Source organism: Diaphorina citri, unplaced genomic scaffold, assembly GCF_000475195.1.
Source record: "Diaphorina citri unplaced genomic scaffold, Diaci psyllid genome assembly version 1.1 scaffold896, whole genome shotgun sequence".
Taxonomy (NCBI): Eukaryota; Metazoa; Arthropoda; class Insecta; order Hemiptera; family Psyllidae; genus Diaphorina; species Diaphorina citri.
Genome location: NW_007378327.1, coordinates 1 through 26,433, shown reverse-complemented (window position 1 = coordinate 26,433; position 26,433 = coordinate 1). Strand labels below are relative to the sequence as shown.

General features: G+C 39.1%; 1 protein-coding gene and 1 long non-coding RNA gene across 2 annotated transcripts in view; both read left to right on the top strand.

The window, feature by feature from the left end:
• The window catches only part of LOC103512894 (protein phosphatase PHLPP-like protein), a 45,189-nt gene extending 20,945 nt beyond the window's left edge, over positions 1–24,244 (top strand). Inside the window, exons 11-21 of the mRNA XM_026826244.1 lie at positions 7,297–7,527; positions 7,879–8,044; positions 9,282–9,412; positions 18,099–18,245; positions 19,812–20,003; positions 20,472–20,750; positions 20,987–21,197; positions 22,297–22,407; positions 22,797–22,894; positions 23,254–23,463; positions 23,991–24,244. Coding sequence (XP_026682045.1) covers positions 7,297–7,527; positions 7,879–8,044; positions 9,282–9,412; positions 18,099–18,245; positions 19,812–20,003; positions 20,472–20,750; positions 20,987–21,197; positions 22,297–22,407; positions 22,797–22,894; positions 23,254–23,463; positions 23,991–24,213 — 1,999 coding nt within the window. The 3' untranslated portion in view covers positions 24,214–24,244. The remainder of the gene's footprint in view (positions 1–7,296; positions 7,528–7,878; positions 8,045–9,281; positions 9,413–18,098; positions 18,246–19,811; positions 20,004–20,471; positions 20,751–20,986; positions 21,198–22,296; positions 22,408–22,796; positions 22,895–23,253; positions 23,464–23,990) is intronic.
• Positions 24,245–25,188: 944 nt separating this feature from the next.
• LOC113468927 lies at positions 25,189–25,476 on the top strand. Its single transcript, XR_003392506.1, has 2 exons — positions 25,189–25,223; positions 25,316–25,476. It is a non-coding gene; the product is annotated as an uncharacterized LOC113468927 (long non-coding RNA).
• The last annotated feature ends 957 nt before the right edge of the window (positions 25,477–26,433 follow it).

The following is a 26,433-nucleotide window of genomic DNA, read 5'->3' as shown; positions in this document are numbered from 1 at the left end:
AGTAGATAATTTCGGTGTGAACAGGTCAAAGTGTCCTCTTTTGTAAGAGCTATGTGTTGAGTACCAAGGTACCACAGTGGATAACTTATTCTAAGGACATCATAATGACCAGATTGGATGACAGGTATGTTGATAAGTTTGTATCATCGATATAAAAAAGGAAAAGAAATAAGAGGTTTCCCAATCCCTTTTTTGCACTCCGCGTCACGCCGCGCCGCCCATAATAGATTTACTATCCAATCTATCCGTTTTCTTTCCTTTTTAAGGATCTAACAAAAAAGCCACAATGATCAGAGTTTACTATCAACGTATTAGCCAATTAGATTGCTTAATCCGAGAGTTAAACTTAAACCAAGATCAAATGCTGATTATGGCCCTGGCTATAAAGAGTGTTCCTTTGAAACATGTATTACAAGGTACGAGTATGTACAATTGTACTCAAAATGAGGTAAAGTTAACTAACAAAAAAGCCACAATGATCAGAGTTTACTATCAACGTATTAGCCAATTAGATTGCTTAATCCGAGAGTTAAACTTAAACCAAGATTAAATGCTGATTGTGGCCCTGGCTATAAAGAGTGTTCCTTTGAAACATGTATTACAAGGTACGAGTATGTACAATTGTACACTCAAAAAAAGGTAAAGTTAATCATACATATTTTGAGTACAAGATCTGAGAAATATAAGTTCACAAGTTTATCTATCTTTTCACGTAGTTTTTCAATAGTTCGAGTTCATTAGGGGTAGAACTTGCAGTATCTACAGCAGAGAATTGCTCTGCCTCCGGGGACTGGAGTAGAAGCGCGGATAAATATTAGTTCGTTAAGATCGCACAATAGAGATAAGGTCGTGATTTCAATCAGCGCGGATTGATTGTTGTAAGTTATTCGTCATAATAGACTCAGAACATAAATATTTCATGTCAGAGATCTAGGCATCTGTAGTACAGATTTTTTTAGTTCGTTAAGATCGCACAATAGAGATAAGGTCGTGATTTCAATCAGCGCGGATTGATTGTTGTAAGTTATTCGTCATAATAGACTGAGAACATAAATATTTCATGTCAGAGATCTAGGCATCTGTAGTACAGATTTTGTACCACAGGATCAGGATCGATTCTAAACGCAGGCATAGATACAAGCACCTTAGATGGCACCTACTTGGAATTCCGTTGATTCTTCATTCAAATATCTACTTGGAAAGCCTAGAATTTCATTGATTCGATGTACAAAAGAGGTCAGTCCCGAGGCCTATTCAACAAAGGAATTCTTACTCCTCTCTTATGCTGAAAAAGTCCTGTTCGTTGTCTAATTTTACCGCTCAAAAAGGTCGAAGTCTGTCTCAAAACAGGGCTCTTATCAATCTAAGAAATCTTTTAAACCCCCAAATTATAAGACTACCTGCCACTTATCGACTAAACCCTCAATTCTTACTCCTCTCTTATGCTGAAAAAGTCCTGTTCGTTGTCTAATTTTACCGCTCAAAAAGGTCGAAGTCTGTCGTAAAACAGGGCTCTTATCAATCTAAGAAATCTTTTAAATCCCCAAATTATAAGACTACCTGCCACTTATCGACTAAACCCTCAGTAGAAAGTAGTTAATTTATTGTCGATGTCACTTTCAATTTCAAACGAAAATGTCAGGACAAAATAATAAACCTTGGAAAATCCAACCAACCTCAGTGATGCAGTGGTTAACGCGTTGGACTTTGGATCTGGAGGTTGGTGGTTAGAGTCCAAGTCAGGTAATGAAATTCAGCGTAGTGTATTAAGCGGGGAACGACATTTGTGACAAGCCTTTAGGCTTAAAACAATGAAAAGTCCTATATTAGGCAACAAACCTCAAGTTCTTCCTTCCGAAAATTGGAATTTCAAACATCTAGATTCATTCATTGATACCTACTAGATGAGTAGGATATGTCTAAAGGAGCTAGTTTCTATCCTGAAATACATACTCGTAATATCATGTCTACCTACTACTTTATCAGTGTCGGACATTGTACAAAAATTAAGCACGACATGTGAAATACACCTATTCCTACATACCGCAGACAGCTGTACTGAGTGTACAGTGTAAGTGCAAAGTAGTATATACGTACACTAAGTCCATGAAAGCCTTTGATGTAAATGTAACCCCCAAATAATAAAAACCTTGGGAAAATGGGAAATCCAAAATGGTGCGTCATACCATCGGGAATCAGTTCCGGTTTCCGAAAGGAAAATACACCTATAACTAACGAGCCGAATCCTTCGCAATTTGCAACCAGGTAGGTCCGATGTTGCCCTCAAAGCTTTGAATGACATTCATCTCAAGCAATCTTTCAGCATACTTCTTTCGCAAATGATTTACGCCCACAGTTATTGTGTATTAAACGATAATGAACGCAACAAGTAAATAAATCATAGAGTGTCCTTCGTGAGTTTTTCGAAACATTGTGATCATTTGAAACTACATGCAAGTACTAGCGGTTTTTATTTAATTTGTGGCTTACCTTTGGTTGTCAACGCGTATTTTGTTCGTTAAAAGTGGTGTATGTAGAATTGTAGATGTACCTATTTTAATTCATCGAATCATATGTAATAAATTAATTTCCATTTGCGTAAGAATAAGAACACTACTGCCTGTTTAGTAGTAGTGTTCTTATACAGGGTGTCCCGCGAACGACTGTACAACGCTTAAGGGTTGATGCAGGACCTAAAGGGCTACCAGAAAAAGCTATCTGGACAGATCCGATTTTCAACAGGGGCGGAGTTATGAAGGATTTTCTGTTTTTCAACATTTTTCATACCTTGTCCCCTTAAAACGCCTTTATCTCTTGAACCAATAAAGATAATAAAAAATCGATTGCACCATTGAAAAAAACACAAAATTTACTAAAAGATAAGATTCCCTGTTTTTGTAAAACCCTCCCTAATCCTAAAACATGTACATAGGTAAATGTAACGCACTCTTCAATTCTTTATAAACATGTATAGGGAGCGAGGATCTGACTCATTGACTGAGTATTTCACTCAAAAGAGAAGTTCTTTTTGAAAACCGTCACAATTTGGTTTTCGAGAAAAAAAGTCTACAAGTGACGCAATACTAGAAATAGTTGAGGGAGTATACCCCACTCTGGACGAGGGAAGGAAAGCAGCATCCTGTATGATGGACCTATCTGTCGCTTTCAATACCGTCTGTCATAACACATTAATAAAAGCCATGTCTCATATAGGAATCAAGGAAATAGGTCTCAAATTTTTCAAAAGCTATCTCGAGAACAGATCCCAGAGAGTCAAACTGAAAACCGTTATCAAAGAGGTCATAAATAACAAAACTCAATCTATCAATCAAAATGTTTTCAGTGACCCTATTATGAATAAGCCCTTCTCAGTCCCTCAAGGGACAGTTTTGAGTCCGGTCCTGTACAACATATATGTAGTTAGCCTTTACAACCTGTCCCTGAACGGAAAACTAGTGTCTTTCGCAGATGATACTGCATTGTTAATAGAGGGTAAAACCTGGCAGGAAGTATTCTCAAGAATGCAAGATGACCTAAGAAAGATAAAATGTTGGTTTCAATGTCATAACCTACGACTAAATGTAGACAAAACTAAAATCTTACCTTTTGCTATGATGAAAAAACAGCTACCTTTATGTAACAAAGTCACAATTCATGAGAGTCCTGACTGCCACGAGCCCTGTCAATGTTCATCTATAGAAATAGTAAACCAAATAAAATATCTAGGCCTTGAAATGGACTGCTTTCTTCGTTGGGACAAACATATAGAGGCATTGACTAAAAGGCTAAGACGATACATTTATCCTTTTTTACTTTCTATTACCCTTACGTATAGGGAACCTATACAAGGTAATGAGAAAGTATTGCAATATCGAATCATTCATATGTAATAAATTAATTTCCATTTGCGTAAGAATAAGAACACTACTGCCTGTTTAGTAGTAGTGTTCTTATACTCAGAAGAAAAGGAAGCACGCTTCGTTTAGTCTGGACACATAAATCCTGACTGTGCTTTGATCAGACTTTGTAGAGACCTTCTGTATACATAGTGCGTTATCGTATTCCTTATGACGGATTTCGTAGCTACCTCCTATTCATTCTTATTGTTCTTTTCATATTTTCAAGACAGCCTAGTTACCTTGGAGGGTAGTTGTAGAGACCTTCTGTATACATAGTGCGTTATCGTATTCCTTATGACGGATTTCGTAGCTACCTCCTATTCATTCTTATTGTTCTTTTTATATTTTCAAGACAGCCTAGTAAGCTTGGTATTTTGTGAAATTCCACTTCGAATCCGTTGAGAAAAAAAGGAAATGCACGGAGGAAAATGAAGTAATACCTACCTACTTATTTAATTTTAAAGCGTGAAATATCCATTTCCGTTGGTAACTTGGTAACATGATTGTTATGTGTGTATCTGTGAAATTTTTCGAAATGCCCGCTGAAGACTTTTACCAGGGGCTCATTTCTAAAATGTCTTTCTCTTTACAAGTTTGGTACTCAAAGTATTTAATTAACTAATTTTAGTAGAACTGGAGAAAAAAAACGAAATTATTGTTTGCAAAATATCTATGAAAGTATGAGTCCAACAAACTAATCGGACCCAGTTATTAAAGGCTTTGATCACTTTGTGATCAAGGGCAAGTGTGACATGTAAACTCTTTTATTCAAAGATTTTAATAACCTTACATAGAAATATTATTATCATCATTGTTTATTTATTTATTCACCTCTAGGTCATATATACGTGTGTACATCCAACTGGTGTAACCACTGCTCTGGGTAATGCTATGGACAGAGTACCTACAATAGTACTAGTAGGTAATCATGTTAATGATACCGCAAGGCACAAGTCAAAATAATAGAAAAATCACTCATCAGAAGAAAAGGAAGCACGCTTCGTTTAGTCTGGACACATAAATCCTGACTGTGCTTTGATCAGACTTTGTAGAGACCTTCTGTATATACATATAGTGCGTTATCGTATTCCCTATGACGGATTTCGTAGCTACCTCTTATACATTCTTATTGTTCTTTTCATATTTTCAAGACAGCCTAGTAAGCTTGGAGGGTAGAGCGTCTACCTTGTAAGCGCTAGGTCGCGGGTTTGATTCCCGCCCGGGGCGGATTTTATCCTGAACGGATAAGGTTCGTTCCCGAAACGGCTGGCTTTCTCCTATCCTATCTTCCTTCTCTCTTCGATTTCGGTATGATAAATAAGACCTTAGCAGTTATAGTATATTCTCGAGTCACTCTGTATCATGGATAAAAATGATTTATTAGTACTTGGCTATTTCAACATGAAGCAAAGAAGTACTAGTCACTAGTCCAAATACATACATAATTTACAACATGCTACCGATGATATAATTGAAGAATTAAACACAATAGCAACCTCATAACGTATTACCTGTACGGTGTTATCTTCAGTTCTTTCATAAAGTCAATGCACTCATTATTAGAAACCTAGGTTGGCTTTTACGTAGGTACTACTTTTCTGAAGAGACCAAAAAGGGCGAGTTTTAAATGACTTTCGTTAGAAATGAATAGCTCACCCCTGAAGGGGATTTAGCTAAAAAGATAAGGGAACAAAAACCCAGCTGTCATTTTTGAAGACGGTCCATGAAGGTTGACGCTGGATACCAGCACGCAGGAAATCTAACTTCACTGTTTAGCGGGGTCTAACGCAAGAAACTCGTGTAACCCAGAAGAGATCTGTAGATAGCAGAGACAGGTGGAGCGGGTTATCTTACGATGTGTTTTAGTTTGTGCAAGTGCTTTGACCGAGTTGTGAGGTTTTTTCGTGTGTATACGTAGAATATCAGAATAGAATACACTCTTTGTTGTTTATCTTGTCCGAATAGAAATAAAATTGTCCCTTTACCCTAGCAGTCATAAAGGTCTCGTGTAGGTTAGGTATTTAAGAATTGCAATACATAATGGAGGATCTTTTGATACAATAATGTCTTAAAAAAAGCTTAGTTAGTTTGGACTTTTTTCTACTCTGAGCAATTGAATATTCCATGTTATATATTTTAACATAATTTTGTTGTGAACAATTTAAATTAAAAAGTATGTTGTTTTGAAGTAGATAATTTCGGTGTGAACAGGTTAAAGTGTCCTCTTTTGTAAGAGCTATGTGTTGAGTACCAAGGTACACCACAGTGGATAACTTATTCTAAGGACATCATAATGACCAGATTGGATGGCAGGTGTGTTGATAAGTTTGTATCATCGATATAATGTAATTTTCATTTTTATTCACATAAAAAAAAAAAAAAAAATCATATAGGAAAAAGAGAAAGAGAGAAAAAGAGAAATGAAAAAGGAGCAACATGAAGCAAAGAAGTACTAGTCCAAATACATACATAATTTGCAACATGCTACCGATGATATAATTGAAGAATTAAACACAATAGCAACCTCATAACGTATTACCTGTACAGTGTTATCTTCAAGTTCTTTCATAAAGTCAATGCACTCGTTATTAGAAACCTAGGTTGGGTTTTACGTACTACTTTTCTGAAGAGACCAAAGTGGTCAGTTTAAAGTCAGTACAGGGATTTGCAGTCAACCTCACAATGTCGAGAGGTGGTGAACCCAGCAGGGCAGTATCCAGGATTTTATCGAGGGGGCCCAAGTGTCAACATGAAGCAAAGAAGTACTAGTCCAAATACATACATAATTTGCAACATGCTACCGATGATATAATTGAAGAATTAAACACAATAGAAACCTCATAACGTATTACCTGTACGGTGTTATCTTCAAGTTCTTTCATAAAGTCAATGCACTCGTTATTAGAAACCTAGGTTGGCTTTTACGTACTACTTTTCTGAAGAGACCAAAGTGGTCAGTTTAAAGTCAGTACAGGGATTTGCAGTCAACCTCACAGTGTCGAGAGGTGGTGAACCCAGCAGGGCAGTATCCAGGATTTTATCGAGGGGGCCCAAGTGTCCACACAATGATGTACCAGTGGGTGAATGCTTCAAATTTTCGGAGTCTGACCTACAGTAAAGGAGAAAACTAAAGCCCAAGAGGGGGTCCCCAACCCCTCCCCTCAATATGGCCCTAGAGGTGATATCAGATGATATCAAAATAAGATGATATCAGAAGAAAGGAGACACTTACAAGATCATTCTGTGATTCACCTGGCATTCATCCACTAATGGGTATATACCTACATAATAGGTATTAATCAAAAGAAAATAGACCCTAGCATTATGGAATGTAAGACATTCAAAAGGGTTATTAGCCCGATTATGTCTAACATTATGTAACATAATAACAGTAACATACGATCAATATCCTGCCACAGCTGTTCCTCCAGAACTCTTCCAAGCTGAAAGTTCTCAACATCAGCAAGAACTGTCTGAAAATGTTACCTAGTTTAAACAACGAGAATCGATATCTGGAGAAACTCTATCTAACTTCGAACGCGCTGACGGATATTGGTCCTCTGAATAAGTGTAGACAACTGAACACGCTACATGTGGCGTACAATGCTATTACTAGTCTACCGGACAAGTGAGTATTCACCAGATAGAATCAGTAGGCATTCAAGTTTTATTAAGTAAAGTTGGGTAAGAGGTCATTTATTTTTGACTAGACTAGGACAGCTTTTTCAGACTTCTTAGAACGTAGTTAACCATAGCTATGTAAGTAAGCATGTATTTAACTTATTTCGTTTCTCAGTCGCTTTTATCTCAAGGACATGGAGGGAGCCAGATATAACATCTGGACGTCCAAAGAGTTTTACTGAACTCCAATCCTTCCACAACTGTGGGATAGGTCTCATCCCTGTTTCACAGACTTACTTACCCTATTTTACAAGGTAAGTTCCGTTGTAAACTCACCATTTTTGGTTTTTATTTGCAGTTGTATATCTGCCTGGAGTGAAATGGAAGAGTTGGTCCTATCCGGGAATGGTATCTCTAGTCTTCCCAATACCATACCTCAGAGCTGGCCTCACCTCAGAGTGCTCAGGCTTCATTCAAATCATCTTACTTCATGCCCTACTCTTTATCTGTCTTCCTCACTTAGGGTGAGTTTTTCCTTCTTCATTAATGGTTATTCCGTCCGTACAAAGTTTTTTTTACCACTGGCTTATATACCAGCCCCGTAGACTTCACGAAGCGGGAGGTGCCAGGCATTTAGGGGCGCTCAAATGGGGTAATATAAAATAGAGACAACTGAACACGCTACATGTGGCGTACAATGCTATTACTAGTCTACCGGACAAGTGAGTATTCACCAGATAGAATCAGTAGGTATAGGTATTCAAGTTTTATGAAGTAAAGTTGGGTAAGGAAGTCATTTATTTTTGACTAGACTAGGACAGCTTTTTCAGACTTCTTAGACTGTAGTTAACCATAGCTATGTAAGTAAGCATGTCTGTACGTGTATTTAACTTATTTCGTTTCTCAGTCGCTTTTATCTCAAGGACATGGAGGGAGCCAGATATAACATCTGGAATAGAGGTCATTTATTTTTGACTAGACTAGGACAGCTTTTTCAGACTTCTTAGAACGTAGTTAACCATAGCTATGTAAGTAAGCATGTATGTACGTGTATTTAACTTATTTCGTTTCTCAGTCACTTTTATCTCAAGGACATGGAGGGAGCCAGGTATAACATCTGGACGTCCAAAGAGTTTTACTGAACTCCAATCCTTCCACAACTGTGGGACAGGTCTCATCCCTGTTTCACAGACTTACTTACCCTATTTTACAAGGTAAGTCCCGTTGTAAACTCACCATTTTTGGTTTTTATTTTCAGTTGTATATCTGCCTGGAGTGAAATGGAAGAGTTGGTGCTATCCGGGAATGGTATCTCTAGTCTCCCCAATACCATACCTCAGAGCTGGCCTCACCTCAGAGTGCTCAGGCTTCATTCAAATCATCTTACTTCATGCCCTACTCTTTATCTTTCTTCCTCACTTAGGGTGAGTTTGTCCTTCTTCATTAATGGTTATTCCGTCCGTACAAAGTTTTTTTTTACCACTGGCTTATATACCAGCCCCGTAGACTTCACGAAGCGGAAGGTGCCAGGCATTTAGGGGCGCTCAAATGGGGTAATATAAAATAACGACTTTTTGCAACCAAAATTAGGGTCCCGTTAACTGAACTCTTTAGCGTTATTTGACGAAAACTCGTTTCTCCTTATGTACAGAAAAACTAGTTTTCTTAAAGAGTTCAATTAATGGGACGCCAATTTTAGTTTACTTATCCGTCGCTAAGACCTTGTCGATAAGACCATATGCTAATTTTATTATTCCTCAGGTATTGGACTTGTCGTACAACCATTTAGAACGGCTTAATCTGAATACTCTCATACCTAAACAGTTGCAATATTTGGATGTTTCGGGCAATCCAAGGCTTCATGTCGATCCGAACCACTTCAAATCATATAGGTAAGTGTTGAAAAGAAAAAAAAATCAACAAAATCCCTTTGTCCCGAAATCGAAAGGAGAAAGAGGACAGGATAGGAGAAAGCCGGCCGATCCGAGAACGAACCTTATCTGTTTAGGATAAAGTCTGCCCCGAGCGGGAATTGATCCCGCGACCTAGCGCTTACAAGCTAGGTGCGCTACCCTCCAAGCTAACTAGGCTGGCAACTTTTACAGAATTTCAAAGAGCAGGAAGTTCGTTCAGTAGTAGTAGTAGTAGTAATAATTGTGCTTTATTATTAAATTTTAACATATCATGACAATTATAACAAGATTAAATTGTGACAGCACTACCACTAGTCCACCCAACCCCCCCGGGGCCAACAGAAGGACGCGTGGAGCATGAGGGTGGCCCCCCATACCCCCCGCCTCCATCCGTCCGAAAACGGGAAAAAAAAAAAAAAAAAAAAAAAAACGAAATTAATAATGTTTGCAAAATATCTATGAAAGTATATGAGTCCAACAAACTAATCGGACCCAGTTATTAAAGGCTTTGACCACTTTGTGATGAAGGGCAAGTGTGACATGTAAACTCTTTTATTCAAAGATTTTAATAACCTTACACAGAAATATTATTATCATCATTATTTATTTATTCACCTCTAGGTCATATGTACGTGTGTACATCCAACTGGTGTAACCACTGCTCTGGGTAATGCTATACACAGAGTATCTACAAAAGTAGACTGCAATATGAAATGTTTTCCCAATGTAAATACCAAGTACCTACATCCAGATAAAGAAGATTGGTATTATTCAAATCTGATTCTCATTTCACTTGTTAACCTGTCTACACAACAGGCTGTTCAGAAAGTAGGAAGCTCATTCTGGTTATCTGAATTTTGGTGATTCTCTTTTGTGTAAAACGGCTTGTTAACCTGTCTACAGAACAGGCTGTTCAGAAAGTAGGAAGCTCATTCTGGTTATCTGAATTTTGGTGATTCTCTTTTGTGTAAATTGTAAAACATAGTTAAAATACTTTTTAGTCACATTTGAAAGTAGCAGATATCGAAAGCCAAGAAAGCTTCAATTTATTTTTGTACTTTTTCGTAGATAGGTACATATGTACCTACTAGAATTTTCATACTACAGAGCTTCCAATAAGTATAATTGCTATAAAAAGAATCCTTTCAAGTCCTCTCTCTAATTCTGAATCAATACCTAATTGAGTGATCAAGTTAGGTACATATGTACCTACTAGAATTTTCATACTACAGAGCTTCCAATAAGTATAATTGCTATAAAAAGAATCCTTTCAAGTCCTCTCTTTAATTCTGAATCAATACCTAATTGAGTGATCAAGTCAAGCGTAGCAACTTTCTGGACAGACTCTACTTTTATAGGTAGTACTACCTAGTAGGTAACTTGATTACTATTCATAATATCTTGCTACTAGACTGACATTATCTACTCACCTCTCTAATTATTGTTCTTTGAGTATTTCATACGTACATAGGTAGTACTACCTAGTAGGTAACTTGATTACTATTCATAATATCTTGCTACTAGACTGACATTATCTACTCACCTCTCTAATTATTCTTCTTTGAGTATTTCATACGTATGTACATACCTACTATTGTTGGTTCTATATTTACTTTTATCTCCGCTATTGTGGTACCTCCTAGAATCTAGATTCATTCATTGATACCTACTAGATGAGTAGGATATGTCTAAAGGAGCTAGTGTCTATCCTGAAATACATACTCGTAATATCTTGTCTACTACTTTATCAGTGTCGGACATTGTACGCTCACCTCTCTAATTATTCTTCTTTGAGTATTTCATACGTATGTACATACCTACTATTGTTGGTTCTATATTTACTTTTATCTCCGCTGTTGTGCTATCTCCTAGAATCTAGATTCATTCATTGATACCTACTAGATGACTAGGATATGTCTAAAGGAGCTAGTGTCTATCCTGAAATACATACTCGTAATATCATGTCTACTACTTTATCAGTGTCGGACATTTTACATAATCGGGGAAGACATGTGAAACGCACTTATTCCTACATACTCCAGACAGCTGTACAGCGTAAGTGCAAAGAAGTTAAGAAGTACCACGCTTGGTCTATGAAATACTTTGAATCCTTTTCATGCAAGTGTAACCCCCAAATTTTTTTATGTAACTACATGATAAATCTATAGCCATGATGAAATTTATTATTATTATTTTTTTTTTTTTGTCTGAGGGTTTTTGCTCCGAGCTTGAACTAAAGTGAACTCCCAGAAAATGGCCCTTTAGTAGGAAGTTTTATCTGCCAGATAAATCTTGCATTCAGTATTTCTCTACGAAAATTAAACAAAAATCAAAATAATAGGTGTTTATTTTTTCCGCCCGCACGAAAAATAGCCAGTAAAATACATCTTTTTTTTTTTTTTTACTGTTTCTTACACCATCTGCTCCCTGATGTTACTTTTTCTCACGGTCACTGGTCCTAGCATATTTAATTATTGCAATGAATACATCATAATAGTGATATGCTTCTCATAGCACAATTAACACTATGCATCACATGGGATATCGTCTATGATCTCAGTTCTCATCTCCATTCATTCATGACAAGATAATCTCTTTAATCATCTTCGGGATAATAGTTTGTGCGGCGGCGTCTCTAAATAGGCATCTCGTACATTTCGTTCTGTGCTTTTGTTTTAGTGCTTTTATTTCGTCGGTTGATTATTTTTTGTCGAGTAAAAGATCTTAATAGATATCTATTCGTCTTTGAATTTGTGCTAGTGCTTTTTTTATGACATTGAATTCCATCTATGTATGTACATAGGAGAGATTCTAAAAAAATGAAGAAATTCATCCGTAAAGTTTTGGCAATTCGTGTATTTTGGCCTTTTTTGAATCTGTGAAAATTAAATCATTACATGGGATACATATTACTTGAAAATTGTAGAGACATAGCTAGGTTTTAATGTAGAGGACTAACGAAATCGTGCGATAGATAAATGCAATGTTACGAAATCACACCCCGACATAAGCCTTGATTCTCACATGAACTAGGGCTGTCCAGATCTAGGATAACCGAAAGTAATTACATAGGGAATGTAGGTTTTTCTTTGGTACCTACACTCCGTAAACAAACAATTAAACCATTTGGTAGCCATGGCAATAGACTCCAGTGAGCCCATCAGCAAGCGTGATGGTCGACGCAAGAGACCTTCCCTTCGAGATTCCCTTCTGTCCCGATATCGGGAGGTGGTGCAGAAATACAAAAGATCCTTGCCACAACCCAAGGCTTGTATAAAACTACAGTGTTACCTCAAAATAAGGGAGCAACATCTTGTGGTACAAGGAAGTCAGTATCAGGTAACCAGAACAGGAAAACTCCGAACTTGGCGCAAAAATGCCGGAGTAGCCGAAGTAAGGGGACTTTTCAGTCCTATTCAGGCAGGATAATAAATGTATAGTGTTGTAATATTGAAATATGTAAATATCAAAATGATTTTCCACAGCGAATAGCTTCCTAGGGACCCAAAAAAGACAACCCCGACCCAAAGTTGTGACTTTCGTTAGAAATGAATAGCTCACCCCTGAAGGGGATTTAGCTAAAAAGATAAGGGAACAAAAACCCAGCTGTCATTTTTGAAGACGGTCCATGAAGGTTGACGCTGGATACCAGCACGCAGGAAATCTAACTTCACTGTTTAGCGGGGTCTAACGCAAGAAACTCGAATAAATAAATAAATAAATAAATAAATGTCTTTTCTTTGTGTTACTATATCACAACTTTGGTGCTCACTGCAGCATTGTAGGATTTTTCCAAATACATATATCGCAATAATCCAGCTCCCAATTACCTACCATGCTGGCACCGGTCGCTATGCGCATTTATATTACATAGCTACTCACTTTCCTCACGAGGCTGAGTGGGCCCCGTACCGTCCAGTCACGGAATCAATCATTTGCATGATACAAATTTCTTGACCCCGCCGGGAATCGAACCCGGGTCTCCCGCGTGCAAGGCGAGCGCAGTGACCACTACGCCATGGGAGCTGACAAGAAACTCGAATAAATCCAAAATGTGCTAAAACTGTTGGCATGATGGGACTTTTTAGTCTTAGCAGACAGTATAAATAAGGTACTCGTATATTAAATAAATAAACTGTATGTTTTTTTCTTGATTTCAGAACCTAACCACGCTAGATGTAAGCGAAAACTCAATAGAATCTCTCGACTTGGGAGCTCTGAATCGACTGGAATCAATCAAGTGCTCTCGGAATCAGCTGAAAACTCTTGTACTCAACGGCTCTAGTCTGATCTCTGTCATAGCTGGCAATAATAGTAAGTTGCACTATTAATATATTACGTAGCTAACGATGAGATGGTGATATAGGATGGGGTGGCACCCATTTTCAACGTCAATCGTACCGGAAGGCGCGCGAACGTCAAAAATCGAAGTGCCTTGACACCCGGACTATACTAACACGAAACAGAGTTTTGTGAATTTTGTCATTTTAAGCTGAATGGGGTGGCACCCATTTTCAACGTCAATCGTACCGGGAGGCGCGCGAACGTCAAAAAATCGAAGTGCCTTGACACCCGGACTATACCTACTAACACGAAACAGAGATTTAAGAATTTTGTCATTTTAACTTTGGTCCACACATAGTCGACTGGAAAAGAAGTTGTCTTTTGTAATTTTTTCACATCCATCGACACGACGGACGTCGACTATGTGTAGACACAGCTTGAGAAATAAAGTACTTAAAGGTACATACATACGAGGGAGGACACTCTTTTAACCGTATGGCTTTTAACTTTTAAGTGAAGTTCTAACGGCATATTTTCCCTATTTTTCTTCCTCAGAACTACAATCCCTCATAGTTTCACCGCGACCCGCAAGACTGCAACATCTAGATATATCTTAGTAAGTAAATTTATCCACCAGTATTGTAGAAAATAGCCTAAATTGTCACAATGTCACCTGTCCTAATTCGCACCACGCACGAAGTGTGTTTAACTCCATTGCCCAATTTATTGAGGACTAATGTTTTTATATACTTCCGAAAACCTGCTGCCCTGTCATCATTTTACCGATGTTTGTTATACGAGTTTATTTATTATTTTGAAATGAAGGGATGATACAATTCACAAGAATCGTATTTAAATGAAAATTCAGGGGTGAGCTATTCATTTCTAACGAAAGTCACAACTTTGGGTCGGGGTTGTGTTTTTTGGGTCCCTAGGAATCTATTCGCTATGAAAACTCATTTTGACATTTATTTAAATATAATTTTCAATTTATAACTATACATTTATTATCCTGCCTGAATGGACTGAAAAGTCCCCTTACTTGGCTACGCCGGCATTTTTACGCCAAGTTCGGAGTTTTCCTGTTCTGGTTACCTGATACTGACTTCCTTGTACCACAAGATGTTGCTCCCTTATTTTGAGGTAACACTGTAGTTTTATACAAGCCTTGGGTTGTGGCAAGGATCTTTTGTATTTCTGCACCACCTCCCGATATCGGGACAGAAGGGAATCCCGAAGGGAAGGTCTCTTGCGTCGACCATCACACTTGCTGATGGGCTCACTGGAGTCTATTGCCATGGCTACCAAATGGTTTAATTGTTTGTTTACGAAGTGTAGGTACGAAAGAAAAACCTACATTCCCTATGTAATTACTTTCGGTTATCCTAGATCTGGACAGCCCTAGTTCATGTGAGAATCAAGGAAAAGGCTTATGTCTGGGGTGTGATTTCGCAATATTGCATTCATCTATCGCACGATTTCGTTAGTCCTCTTGATTAATAGCTAAATATCTACAATTTTCAAGTAATATGTATCACATGTAATGATTTAATTTTCACAGACCCAAAAAAGGCCAAAATACACGAATCGCCAAAACGTCACGGATGAATTTCGTCAATTTTTTTTCATATAGAACCTCTCCTATGTACATACATAGATGGAATTCAATGCCATAAAAAAGCACTAGCACAAATTCAAAGACGAATAGATATCTATTAAGATCTTTTACTCGACAGAAAATAATCAACCGACGAAATAAAAGCACTAAAACAAAAGCACAGAACGAAATGTACGAGATGCCTATTTAGAGACATAGGTACCAAAGAAAAACCTACATTCCCTATGTAATTACTTTCGGTTATCCTAGATCTGGACAGCCCTAGTTCATGTGAGAATCAAGGCTTATGTCGGGGTGTGATTTCGTAACATTGCATTTATCTATCGCACGATTTCGTTAGTCCTCTACATTAAAACCTAGCTATGTCTCTACAATTTTCAAGTAATATGTATCCCATGTAATGATTTAATTTTCACAGATTCAAAAAAGGCCAAAATACACGAATTGCCAAAACTTTACGGATGAATTTCTTCATTTTTTTAGAATCTCTCCTATGTACATACATAGATGGAATTCAATGTCATAAAAAAAGCACTAGCACAAATTCAAAGACGAATAGATATCTATTAAGATCTTTTACTCGACAAAAAATAATCAACCGACGAAATAAAAGCACTAAAACAAAAGCACAGAACGAAATGTACGAGATGCCTATTTAGAGACGTCCAAAGAGGGTAGCAGCATTCCTGGGTCTACCCATCGAAGAGATAGAAGATGGATGGATACAACTGACAGGGACTCACAAGGAGCGGAGTCGCTTTTAGAGACGCCGCCGCACAAACTATTATCCCGAAGATGATTAAAGAGATTATCTTGTCATGAATGAATGGAGATGAGAACTGAGATCATAGACGATATCCCATGTGATGCATAGTGTTAATTGTGCTATGAGAAGCATATCACTATTATGATGTATTCATTGCAATAATTAAATATGCTAGGACCAGTGACCGTGAGAAAAAGTAACATCAGGGAGCAGATGGTGTAAGAAACAGTAAAAAAAGTTGTATTTTACTGGCTGTTTTTTCGTGCGGGCGGAAAAATCAAACACCTGTTGGTTAGATTTTTGTTCAAATTTCGTGGAGAAAAACTGGTTGAATGCAAGATTTATCTGGCAGATAGAACTTCCTACTAAAGGGCCATTTTCTGGGAGTTCCCTTTTAGTTTAAGCTCGGAGAGAAAACCCTAGTGGGTGAATTCTTCAAATTTTCGGAGTCTGACCTACAGTAAAGGAGAAAATTAAAGCCCAAAGGGGGGGGTCCCAACCCCTCCCCTCAATATGGCCCTAGATGTGATATCAAATGATATCAAAATAAGATGATATCAGAAGAAAGGAGACACTTACCAAGATCATTCTGTGATTCACCTGGCATTCATCCAGTTATGGGTACATACCTACATAATAGGTATTAATCAAAAGAAAATAGACCCTAGCATTATGGAATGTAAGACAATTCAAAAGGGTTATTAGCCCGATTATGTCTAGAATTGTGTAACATCATGAAGGAGATAGACAACACTGCAATATGAAATGTTTTCCCAATGTAAATACCAAGTACCTACATCCAGATAAAGAAGATTGGTATTATTCAGATCTGATTCTCATCTCACTTGTTAACCTGTCTACACAACAGGCTGTTCAGAAAGTAGGAAGCTCGGTTATGTGAATTTTGGTGATTCTCTTTTGCGTAAAACAGAGTTAGTGGTCCCGTTAACTGAACTCTTTAGCGTTATTTGACGAAAACTCGTTTCTCCTTATGTGCAGAAAAACTAGTTTTCTTAAAGAGTTCAAGGTAAGTCCCGTTGTAAACTCACCATTAAGACCTTGTCGATAAGACCATATGCTAATTTTATTATTCGAATTTCCATCTGTTCCTCAGGTATTGGACTTGTCGTACAACCATTTAGAACGGCTTAATCTGAATACTCTCATACCTAAACAGTTGCAATATTTGGATGTTTCGGGTAATCCAAGGCTTCATGTCGATCCGAACCACTTCAAATCATATAGGTAAGTGTTGAAAAGACAAAAAATCAACAAAATCCCTTTGTCCCGAAATCGAAAGGAGAAAGAGGACAGGATAGGAGAAAGCCGGCCGATCCGAGAACGAACTATATCTGTTTAGGATAAAGTCCGCCCCGAGCAGGAATTGATCCCGCGACCTAGCGCTTACAAGGTAGGTGCGCTACCCTCCAAGCTAACTAGGCGGGCAACTTTTACAGAATTTCAAAGAGCAGGAAGTTCGTTCAGTGGACCTACTATGATTAAGAAAAGCCTAAGCGCGAATTTATAAGTATAAGTAGTGCTTTATTTAGACTGTCAGCTTAGAACATGTCCATTATACTAACAGTTTAATAGAGTACCTCATTATTGATATAATTTTCTTTCTTGTTAACCTGTCTACAGAACAGGCTGTTCAGAAAGTAGGAAGCTCATTCTGGTTATCTGAATTTTGGTGATTCTCTTTTGTGTAAAACAGAGTTAAAATACTTTTTAGTCACATTTGAAAGTAGCAGATATCGAAAGCCAAGAAAGCTTCAATTTATTTTTGTACTTCCAACTTTTACAGAATTTCAAAGAGCAGGAAGTTCGTTCAGTGGACCTACTATGATTAAGAAAAGCCTAAGCGCGAATTTATAAGTATATGTAGTGCTTTATTTAGACTGTCAGCTTAGAACATATCCATTATACTAACAGTTTAATTAGAGTACCTCTTTATTGATATAATTTTGTTTATATTTATCATTCCTTCTCCCCTACAGATCTCAGCGTGCAATGAGCCTGGTAGATGTCTCAGGTCAGAATAGAGAATGTCTTCCCTCTACACCTCCACACCAAGAAGTGGATAGTCTGGAGCTACAAACGCCTTGGACATTGGGCTTCAGTGAAACTGCCGGCTGTAAGGAAAGGTAAAATTGCCCTAAATGTCGACAAAAGTATGTTGATATTTGTGTCTTCATAGGAGCAGTATGAATAAGGTTAAGCACTATTATTATATTTCAGATCGGCGGCTACTCACTTGTCAGAGGAGCAGCTCCGATGCTGGGAGTACATGCTAGAGAAGAACACCCAGATGTTATTCGATAAGGAACTAGACACTTTGTCCAAAGGTTTCACGCGACCTCATCAGAGGCCAGGCCTGTGGCCCCGTGCCAAGTCTGTGGCCAGCATATCTGGAGCTACAAACGCCTTGGACATTGGGCTTCAGTGAAACTGCCGGCTGTAAGGAAAGGTAAAATTGCCCTAAATGTCGACAAAAGATATTTGTGTCTTGTCTTCAAATGGCCAGCATACCTGAAGTCACTGCACAGCCTCCCATGCCTTTCCTATCTCGGTGAGCTCCTTGGGATTTTTAAAGAGGTTTGATAGAGAGAACTGCATCAACCGAGGTCTTATCGTCCCGGTTTAAACCTCAATCCTTCCAACAGCGTGAGATAAGTGCCATGCCTCTCACGGACACGGAAAGCGGTGATTGCACGTTGAATGCACCACTTCTTAGTTCTTCTATCCACCAGAACACAAATGTGAATTTATTCTGTACCAAATACATAAGATCTTGTTCATACTGCGGGAGTACCACACGGAAAGTAAAGTATCGTCCCGAAATCTAAGAGAGAAAGAGGACAGGATAGGAGAAGGCCAGCTCTTCCGCGAACGAACCTTATCTGTTAAGGGCTTAGGATAAAGTTCGCCCGGGCGGGAATCGAACCTGCAACCTCGCGCTTATAAGCCAAGGGCACTAACATTAACCTACAAGCTAACTAGACTGGAATAGAATAGAATAGACCTTGTTTAATATTCTATTGTAAATTGGGTTGTGCATATTGCATATTCAAGCTATTTACGCGGCCTTCATACAATTTAGAGGTAGTATTTACGCGAAGCGACGTAAGTAGGTACCTTACCTATCCATGTATAATAGAGAGGGAACTGTAACTGCCAAGGTCTTGGTCGGTCTTATCATCCCTAAATCGAAGAGAGAAGGACAAGATAGGAAAAAGCCAGTTGTTCCAAGAACGAACTTTATCTGTTTAGGATAGAGTCCTCACCGAGCGAGAATTGAACCCGAGACCTAATGCAAGGCAGGACTATGCTCCAAACTAACTAGGCTGGCCTACCTTTAATTTTCTACCGCGAGAGACATTTTTAATGGACCTATGTTGTTGTTGTTGTTGTTGTTGTTGTTGTTGTTGTAGTGACCGCTCCTTGTGAGTCCCTGTCAGTTGTATCCATCCATCTTCTATCTCTTCGATGGGTAGACCCAGGAATGCTGCTACCCCCCTTTGGAATCTTTGGATGGGTCCAGAGGTCTAAAGGGGTCAATTGTGTATGGTTGACGGGACATGTGAAGACATGGTTTACATCATGGGGTCCGACTTTGCAGCTTAGGCACTTATTATTTTATCAGTGGACTTATGTATTTTATGATTTCCTTGTTTCTTATGAACTCCTGCCTTGCATGGTTTTTTTTCCAGACTGAACATATCTCAACTGAGGCTGCCCGGGTTTTGCAATTCGGATGCTCTCATCGGCATATTTGACTCGGGGGATAATGGAGACATAGCGAGCACTCTGGTACAATCCATACCACGGATATTACTAGAGGAGAGGACTGTAAAGGAAACCGCATCCGACTATATGAAATACACTATGCTTACGGCACATAGGTGAGAAAAGTAATAGATAGTTTTTGCAACCAAAATCAACACGCAGAAGGTCCCGGGTTCAAATCCAACCATCGACAAAAATTTGCACTCGTTTTTCGATTGCAAATATTTCAACGGGTTACTTTCTGGTGTTCTCGTGTTGACCCAGCACCTAAATGGGAAGTAATGTGTCTCTTCTCGCCCATCTGAAGAGAGGCATACTACGGGATGGGCATGCTACGACACAGGCCACATGCGTCTAATTTAGTTCAATCCGAGGTTAACCTTGCTAGTGTAGGAAATTCCTCGTTTCATCTTAATCCCGAGTTGGTAAACCCCAGCATTAGTAATGTGGTGTATCACAAAAGTTGTGAAGAAGCTCTCTGCTTTACCACAGATACATCATGATTTTTTTTTTTACAATAAGAAATATTCCCAGATTTTCCGATCGTCCATCAATAAAAATTATTCCCGATCCCATTGTTCCAGAGAGATCAAGGACTCGCTACACAGGTACAGTCTGAGTGCCACGCTGTGTCACCTGTCGCTACATCCCGTCACTCATCGGTACATGCTTCACATCGCCAGTGTGGGTGAAGCCAAAGCTATCCTCTGTAGACAGGCCGGGTCTCTCACGTTCACCCATGCTCCTACACTGTCCCCGCCTGTGCCTCCTCAGGGCAGTTGTCCGCTGAGTTTTCCCGACCCTCATGTCACGGAGGTTATGCTTCATGAGAACGATCACTTCCTGATCCTGGCCAATAAGAGGTGAGACATAATTATTATTATGGCCTTTATTTTCACATTCATACAAGAACGGTACACACTACCCATCTATCCGGGAACAATCAATGTTCCAAAGGATAGGTGGGTTGGAAATTCTGATCAACCGTAATTGACATTCAACTTGGAGTCCTCCGGGATGAGAGTCAGTGCTCTTGACCACTCGGCCACAGAAGTGGGCCAGAGGAACTACTAGTATTTTATTATTTTTCTTATTCCAGTGTTTGGGATGTGCTAAGCGGTGAGGAAGCTGTGGCTGAAGTGAGAAGTGTGAGCGAACCCGTCCTAGCGGCCAAGAGGATACAAGATCTTGCCCAGAGCTACGGCAGTGAAGACAATCTGAGTGTACTCGTGCTACGGTTCCAGGGATCGGAGTTCGACTCTCGAACCCGAGACGCGAAATTGTCTTCCATGAGGAAGCTCGGAGTTCAGGTGAGTTGGTGATTGAAAAATAGAGGTTTGATGGAAGTTCGAGGTAAGAGAGACAGGGGAAGACTGAAAATGAAATATGGACAAAGTGATACAGGATTTGAAGGAGAAGAAGTTAGAAGTCAGCCACGCCCAAAACCGAGGTGCATTTAATAGGTTGATTCAAAATGTCAACCCACTTGAGTGGGAACAGAAGTAGTAAAAGAAGAAGAAGAAGATAGAAGGAACTGTACGTAACTGCTAAGATCTTATCGTTCCGAAATCGAAGAGAGGAGGAAGACAGGATAGGAGAAAGCCAGCCGTTCTCGACTCTCGAACCCGAGACGCGAAATTGTCTTCCATGAGGAAGCTCGGAGTTCAGGTGAGTTGGTGATTGAAAAATAGAGGTTTGATAGAGATTTGATGGAAGTTCGAGGTAAGAGAGACAGGGGAATACTGAAAATGAAATATATGGACAAAGTGAAACAGGATTCGAAGGAGAAAAAGTTAGAAGTCAGCCACGCCCAAAACCGAGGCGCATTTAAGAGGTTGATTCAAAATGACCTCACTTAAGTGGGAACAGAAGTAGTAAAAGAAGAAGAAGAAGATAGAAGGAACTGTACGTAACTGCTAAGATCTTATCGTTCCGAAATCGAAGAGAGGAGGAAGACAGGATAGGAGAAAGTCTGTAGTTCCGAGAACGAACATTATTCGTTCAGGATACAATCCGCCCCGGGCGGGAATCAAACCCGCTGCCTAGCGCTTACAACGCAGACGCGCTACCAATCAAGCTAACTAGGCTGGGAATTGTTATTGTTAAGTTAACATCATTGACAACGTTCAGTCACTCATCTTCCAGGTCCAGGAAGGTGGCTGCTGCCACAGAGTTGCCTCCTTGATAAAAGGATATCCCTAACCTTCTTTACAGCTCGAGGGACCCTTGTTAACTTACTGTGATAGAACTAAAAAGAACTGGGTATACTACAGAACAGACCACACGAGACTAATGTAGCAGTTGTTTCATTGTTACAAGAAATAAAAACGGCGATGACACAATCGATGAAATTACATTTTATTAATAGCTATTTAATTTTTCAAGTGGTTTCTTTATATTGTTTTTCAGGATCCCGAGTGCCCATGGACCATAGAGTATGACAGATCCTCACCCAGTGGTCAGAGTGATCAAGCTAGCAGTGGGCACACTGCTGTCATGACAGATACCATCTATAACAAGGTACCTACCTACATTCTGCCCTCCCCCTCAAGGTGTTTAAACTTCCTACCTTGTATAATAAGCTCCTCAAGTAGCCCACCTCTGTGGACGAGTGGTCACGAGCACTAACTCTCAACCCGGAGGTGTTGGGTTCGAATCCCCGCCAGGGCAGAAATTTTCTAACCAGATTTTTCCGTTCTTGGATAGGCGTGAATGTAAAAGAATGTGCCTTGAAGTACCGAGGCACAATTTTTTTTTTTTTTTACTGTAGTGAGCACTTGCCTTGTACGCGGGAGTCCCAGGTTCCATAAATTTTGTGACCGAACGCTTCTTTAAAAAATAAGTAGTTATGAACAGATATCCTCTTGCTTTAATTCCTTCACTAATTCGATAATCACCTCTTGTTTCAGATGGACAAGTATAACTTTGGCGACAGACGCAGCAGTTTGGGATATCGGAGTAAATCTAGTGGCAAATCAATTGTAGATACGATGAGTGCTTCAGAAAGGTAAGCCTAGGTGCCCTAGGTACATCAAGGCAGACGCACTACCCACCAAGCTAACTAGGCTTGCAATAATGATTTTCATCAAATACGTATGAAAAAAAAAAAATCCCTTTGTAGTCCAAGCCCAATATTATATTCTATCAACTCTGCACATTACCTGCCTCGGTGGTGTAGTGGTCAAGGCGCTCGCCTGGTAAACAGGGGGATGTGGGTTCAATCCCAGCCGAGGTATGGAATTTTATCCTCAATATAATTTAAGAATTTGACCACAGTAATAGTAGTAGCCTACTGCTGGAGTAAAGGGACTTTTCAGTCCTATGCGAGCAGTATGAATAAGGTTAAGCACTATTATTATATTTCAGATCGGCGGCTACTCACTTGTCAGAGGAGCAGCTCCGATGCTGGGAGTACATGCTAGAGAAGAACACCCAGATGTTATTCGATAAGGAACTAGACACTTTGTCCAAAGGTTTCACGCGACCTCATCAGAGGCCAGGCCTGTGGCCCCGTGCCAAGTCTGTGGCCAGCATACCTGAAGTCACTGCACAGCCTCCCATGCCTTTCCTATCTCGGTGAGCTCCTTGGGATTTTTAAAGAGGTTTGATAGAGGGAACTGCATCAACCGAGGTCTTATCGTCCCGGTTTAAACCCCAATCCTTCCAACAGCGTGAGATAAGTGCCATGCCTCTCACGGACACGGAAAGTAAAGTATCGTCCCGAAATCTAAGAGAGAAAGAGGACAGGATAGGAGAAGGCCAGCTCTTCCGCGAACGAACCTTATCTGTTAAGGGCTTAGGATAAAGTTCGCCCGGGCGGGAATCGAACCTGCAACCTCGCGCTTATAAGCCAAGGGCACTAACATTAACCTTCAAGCTAACTAGACTGGAATAGAATAGAATAGACCTTGTTTGAACCTGCAACCTCGCGCTTATAAGCCAAGGGCACTAACATTAACCTTCAAGCTAACTAGACTGGAATAGAATAGAATAGACCTTGTTTATCCTGCCAGAATGAGTCGATTTCAAGTTAAATGTGAGGAATAAGGGTATATTTTTTAGATTATTAACAATGTGTATTTCGTATTTCTCCTTGCACACAGGAAGTTTGGCAGTGCGAGATCCTTTCAACCTCCTCCTCTGAGCGCCAACATGAGAAAAATCTCCCTCAACACAGGGCCTCACGCCGCATACTTTGGCAGTCTACAGAGAATCATGCCCTACCAGGCAGAGTATGATTATTCCTTGATTCAAGAGAGACACGATTCCATGGACTTCGAAGATCGGATGAAAAAATACTGGGATGTGGCTACGACGGAATTGTAATTAAGAACTTTTTTTTTACCGCAAAGGCTTGAAAAAACAAAAATCATTTGTAACTGTGTAACATTGGGGTAGCCTCCTCCCCTACCAAAACTTTTGAGAACCAAATTCGGACTATACGAAGTACATAGATGAAGAAATGAAAACTTGAAACAAAAAGAAGAAGTATGTGGCACACAATTTCAATAATAGGTATAAATTAACAAACAAACAAACAAACACATTGAAACCGACATTAAATAATCACACAACCAATATAAATTTATTTTATAAACAAAATAGGCAATATACAAGTACTTGTAATAAAAATATAACACAACAAACCATTTTTTGTAAAATTCAATATGTAAGTATAATAATTAATAAATAAAATAGATGATATTATATGATACATTTTAAAAATTAAATGTAAATTATAATCGTTCTTTTATTTGTCCAATAGGGAGTTTACAGTTCACCTTATTTTACCACCCAAGATAAGAAAAATAATATATCACGTTCGTATTTAAACAGACTATATTAAACCCAGGGTACTCCTGCATGCTATTTTTAAAAGAGTTTTTAATCTTTTAATAGAGAGGGAACTGTAATAACTACTCTGAGGTGAATGAGGTGATTATCCCAAAATCGTTGAAAGAAGAACAGGATAGAACAGGGATTTCTAACTTCCATATGTGTGTTCGGGCCACATGCTAAATTGGCAGGTACTTCGCGGCCACATACACATGAGAGCAGGCCCGTATCCAGGATTTTCTAGAGGGGATGGGGGTGGATGCTCCATTTTCAGAGTCCAATCCATAATAATCAACTATCGATAGCGTTCGATAGTCAAAACTATCGATAGTTATCGATAGTGCTATCGATAGTTCTCCTCCTCTAATTTACAGTCAGCAGTCAGAGTTCTTGCTGTGAGGAGCGCGCATTGTTTGATTGGGACAGAAGTCATTCATTCGGTTTATTCACAGTATTCTCTTCTCTCGGGTCTTGGCATTCTCTCGCTCTGGAACTATTGAGTAGGTATTCAACTATTCACAGGTTACCGAGACTCAAGACTCAAGAGTTCATTTCTTGAATTTCTTCTCATTTCGTCATTTCTCATTCACAGATCACAGTATTCACAGTCAGCAGTCAGAGTTCTTGCTGTGAGGAGCGCGCATTGTTCAGAAACTTCATAGCGACGAGGAAAATCCAAAGTTCGAAACTTTCGTGTCGTTCATTCATAGAAATTCAAGTGAGCTCTGAAATGCGGGAAATTCTTTTCGTCCAATTACCTAATTTATTTGAAAAAAAATTTGAACGTTATTAAAAAGATCGGTGTTTTAAAAGGTATTGCACGACTTTATCACATTTTCGTGTCGTTCATTCATAGAAATTCAAGTGAGCTCTGAAATGCGGGAAATTCTTTTCGTCCAATTACCTAATTTATTTGAAAAAAAAATTGAACGTTTATTAAAAAGGTCGGTGTTTTAAAAGGTATTGCACGACTTTATCATATTTTTCCCTTTTATTTTTCCTTATTTAAATTGTTTTACGCCATCAAATAAAAGTACCTAATAAAAGATAGGTAATTATTATTTCATTTAATCCCCTAATATTTCTTTTTAAACTGTCAACATAACCTTTGTAGTCATCCATGCTTTACGTCGAGTAAAGATAAATCCTCAGCGAAATTTTTAATTTTCCTCCTGAATCCCCACCTGAGTAATTTTCCGCAAAAATGGCTTCGTCAAAAGTGGTACGAGTACGGCCGGAGAGTTTAGCCCGGAACACCTCTTGTTCTGTGGATTTGACGAGTGATTCTTCCGGAGATGAAGACAACACGGAACGGGATCAGGGATTGGACGATTTCGACATCATCAAAACAATCGGTGAGTTTTTGATTGGTCTTACTTTTTTTAAAAGAGTTTTTAATCTTTTAATAGAGAGGGAACTGTAATAACTACTCTGAGGTGAATGAGGTGATTATCCCAAAATCGTTGAGAGAAGAACAGGATAGAACAGGGATTTCTAACTTCCATGTGTATGCGGGCCACATGCTAAATTGGCAGGTACATCGCGGGCCACATACACAGGGGAGCAGGCCCGTATCCAGGATTTTCTAGAGGGGATGGGGATGGGGGTGGATGCTCCATTTTCAGAGTCCAGTCCATAATAAAAGAGCAAAAATCAAGCCCTAGGGGACTCACCCTGACAGCTTTGCGGGCCACAAAATTGTCTGGCGAT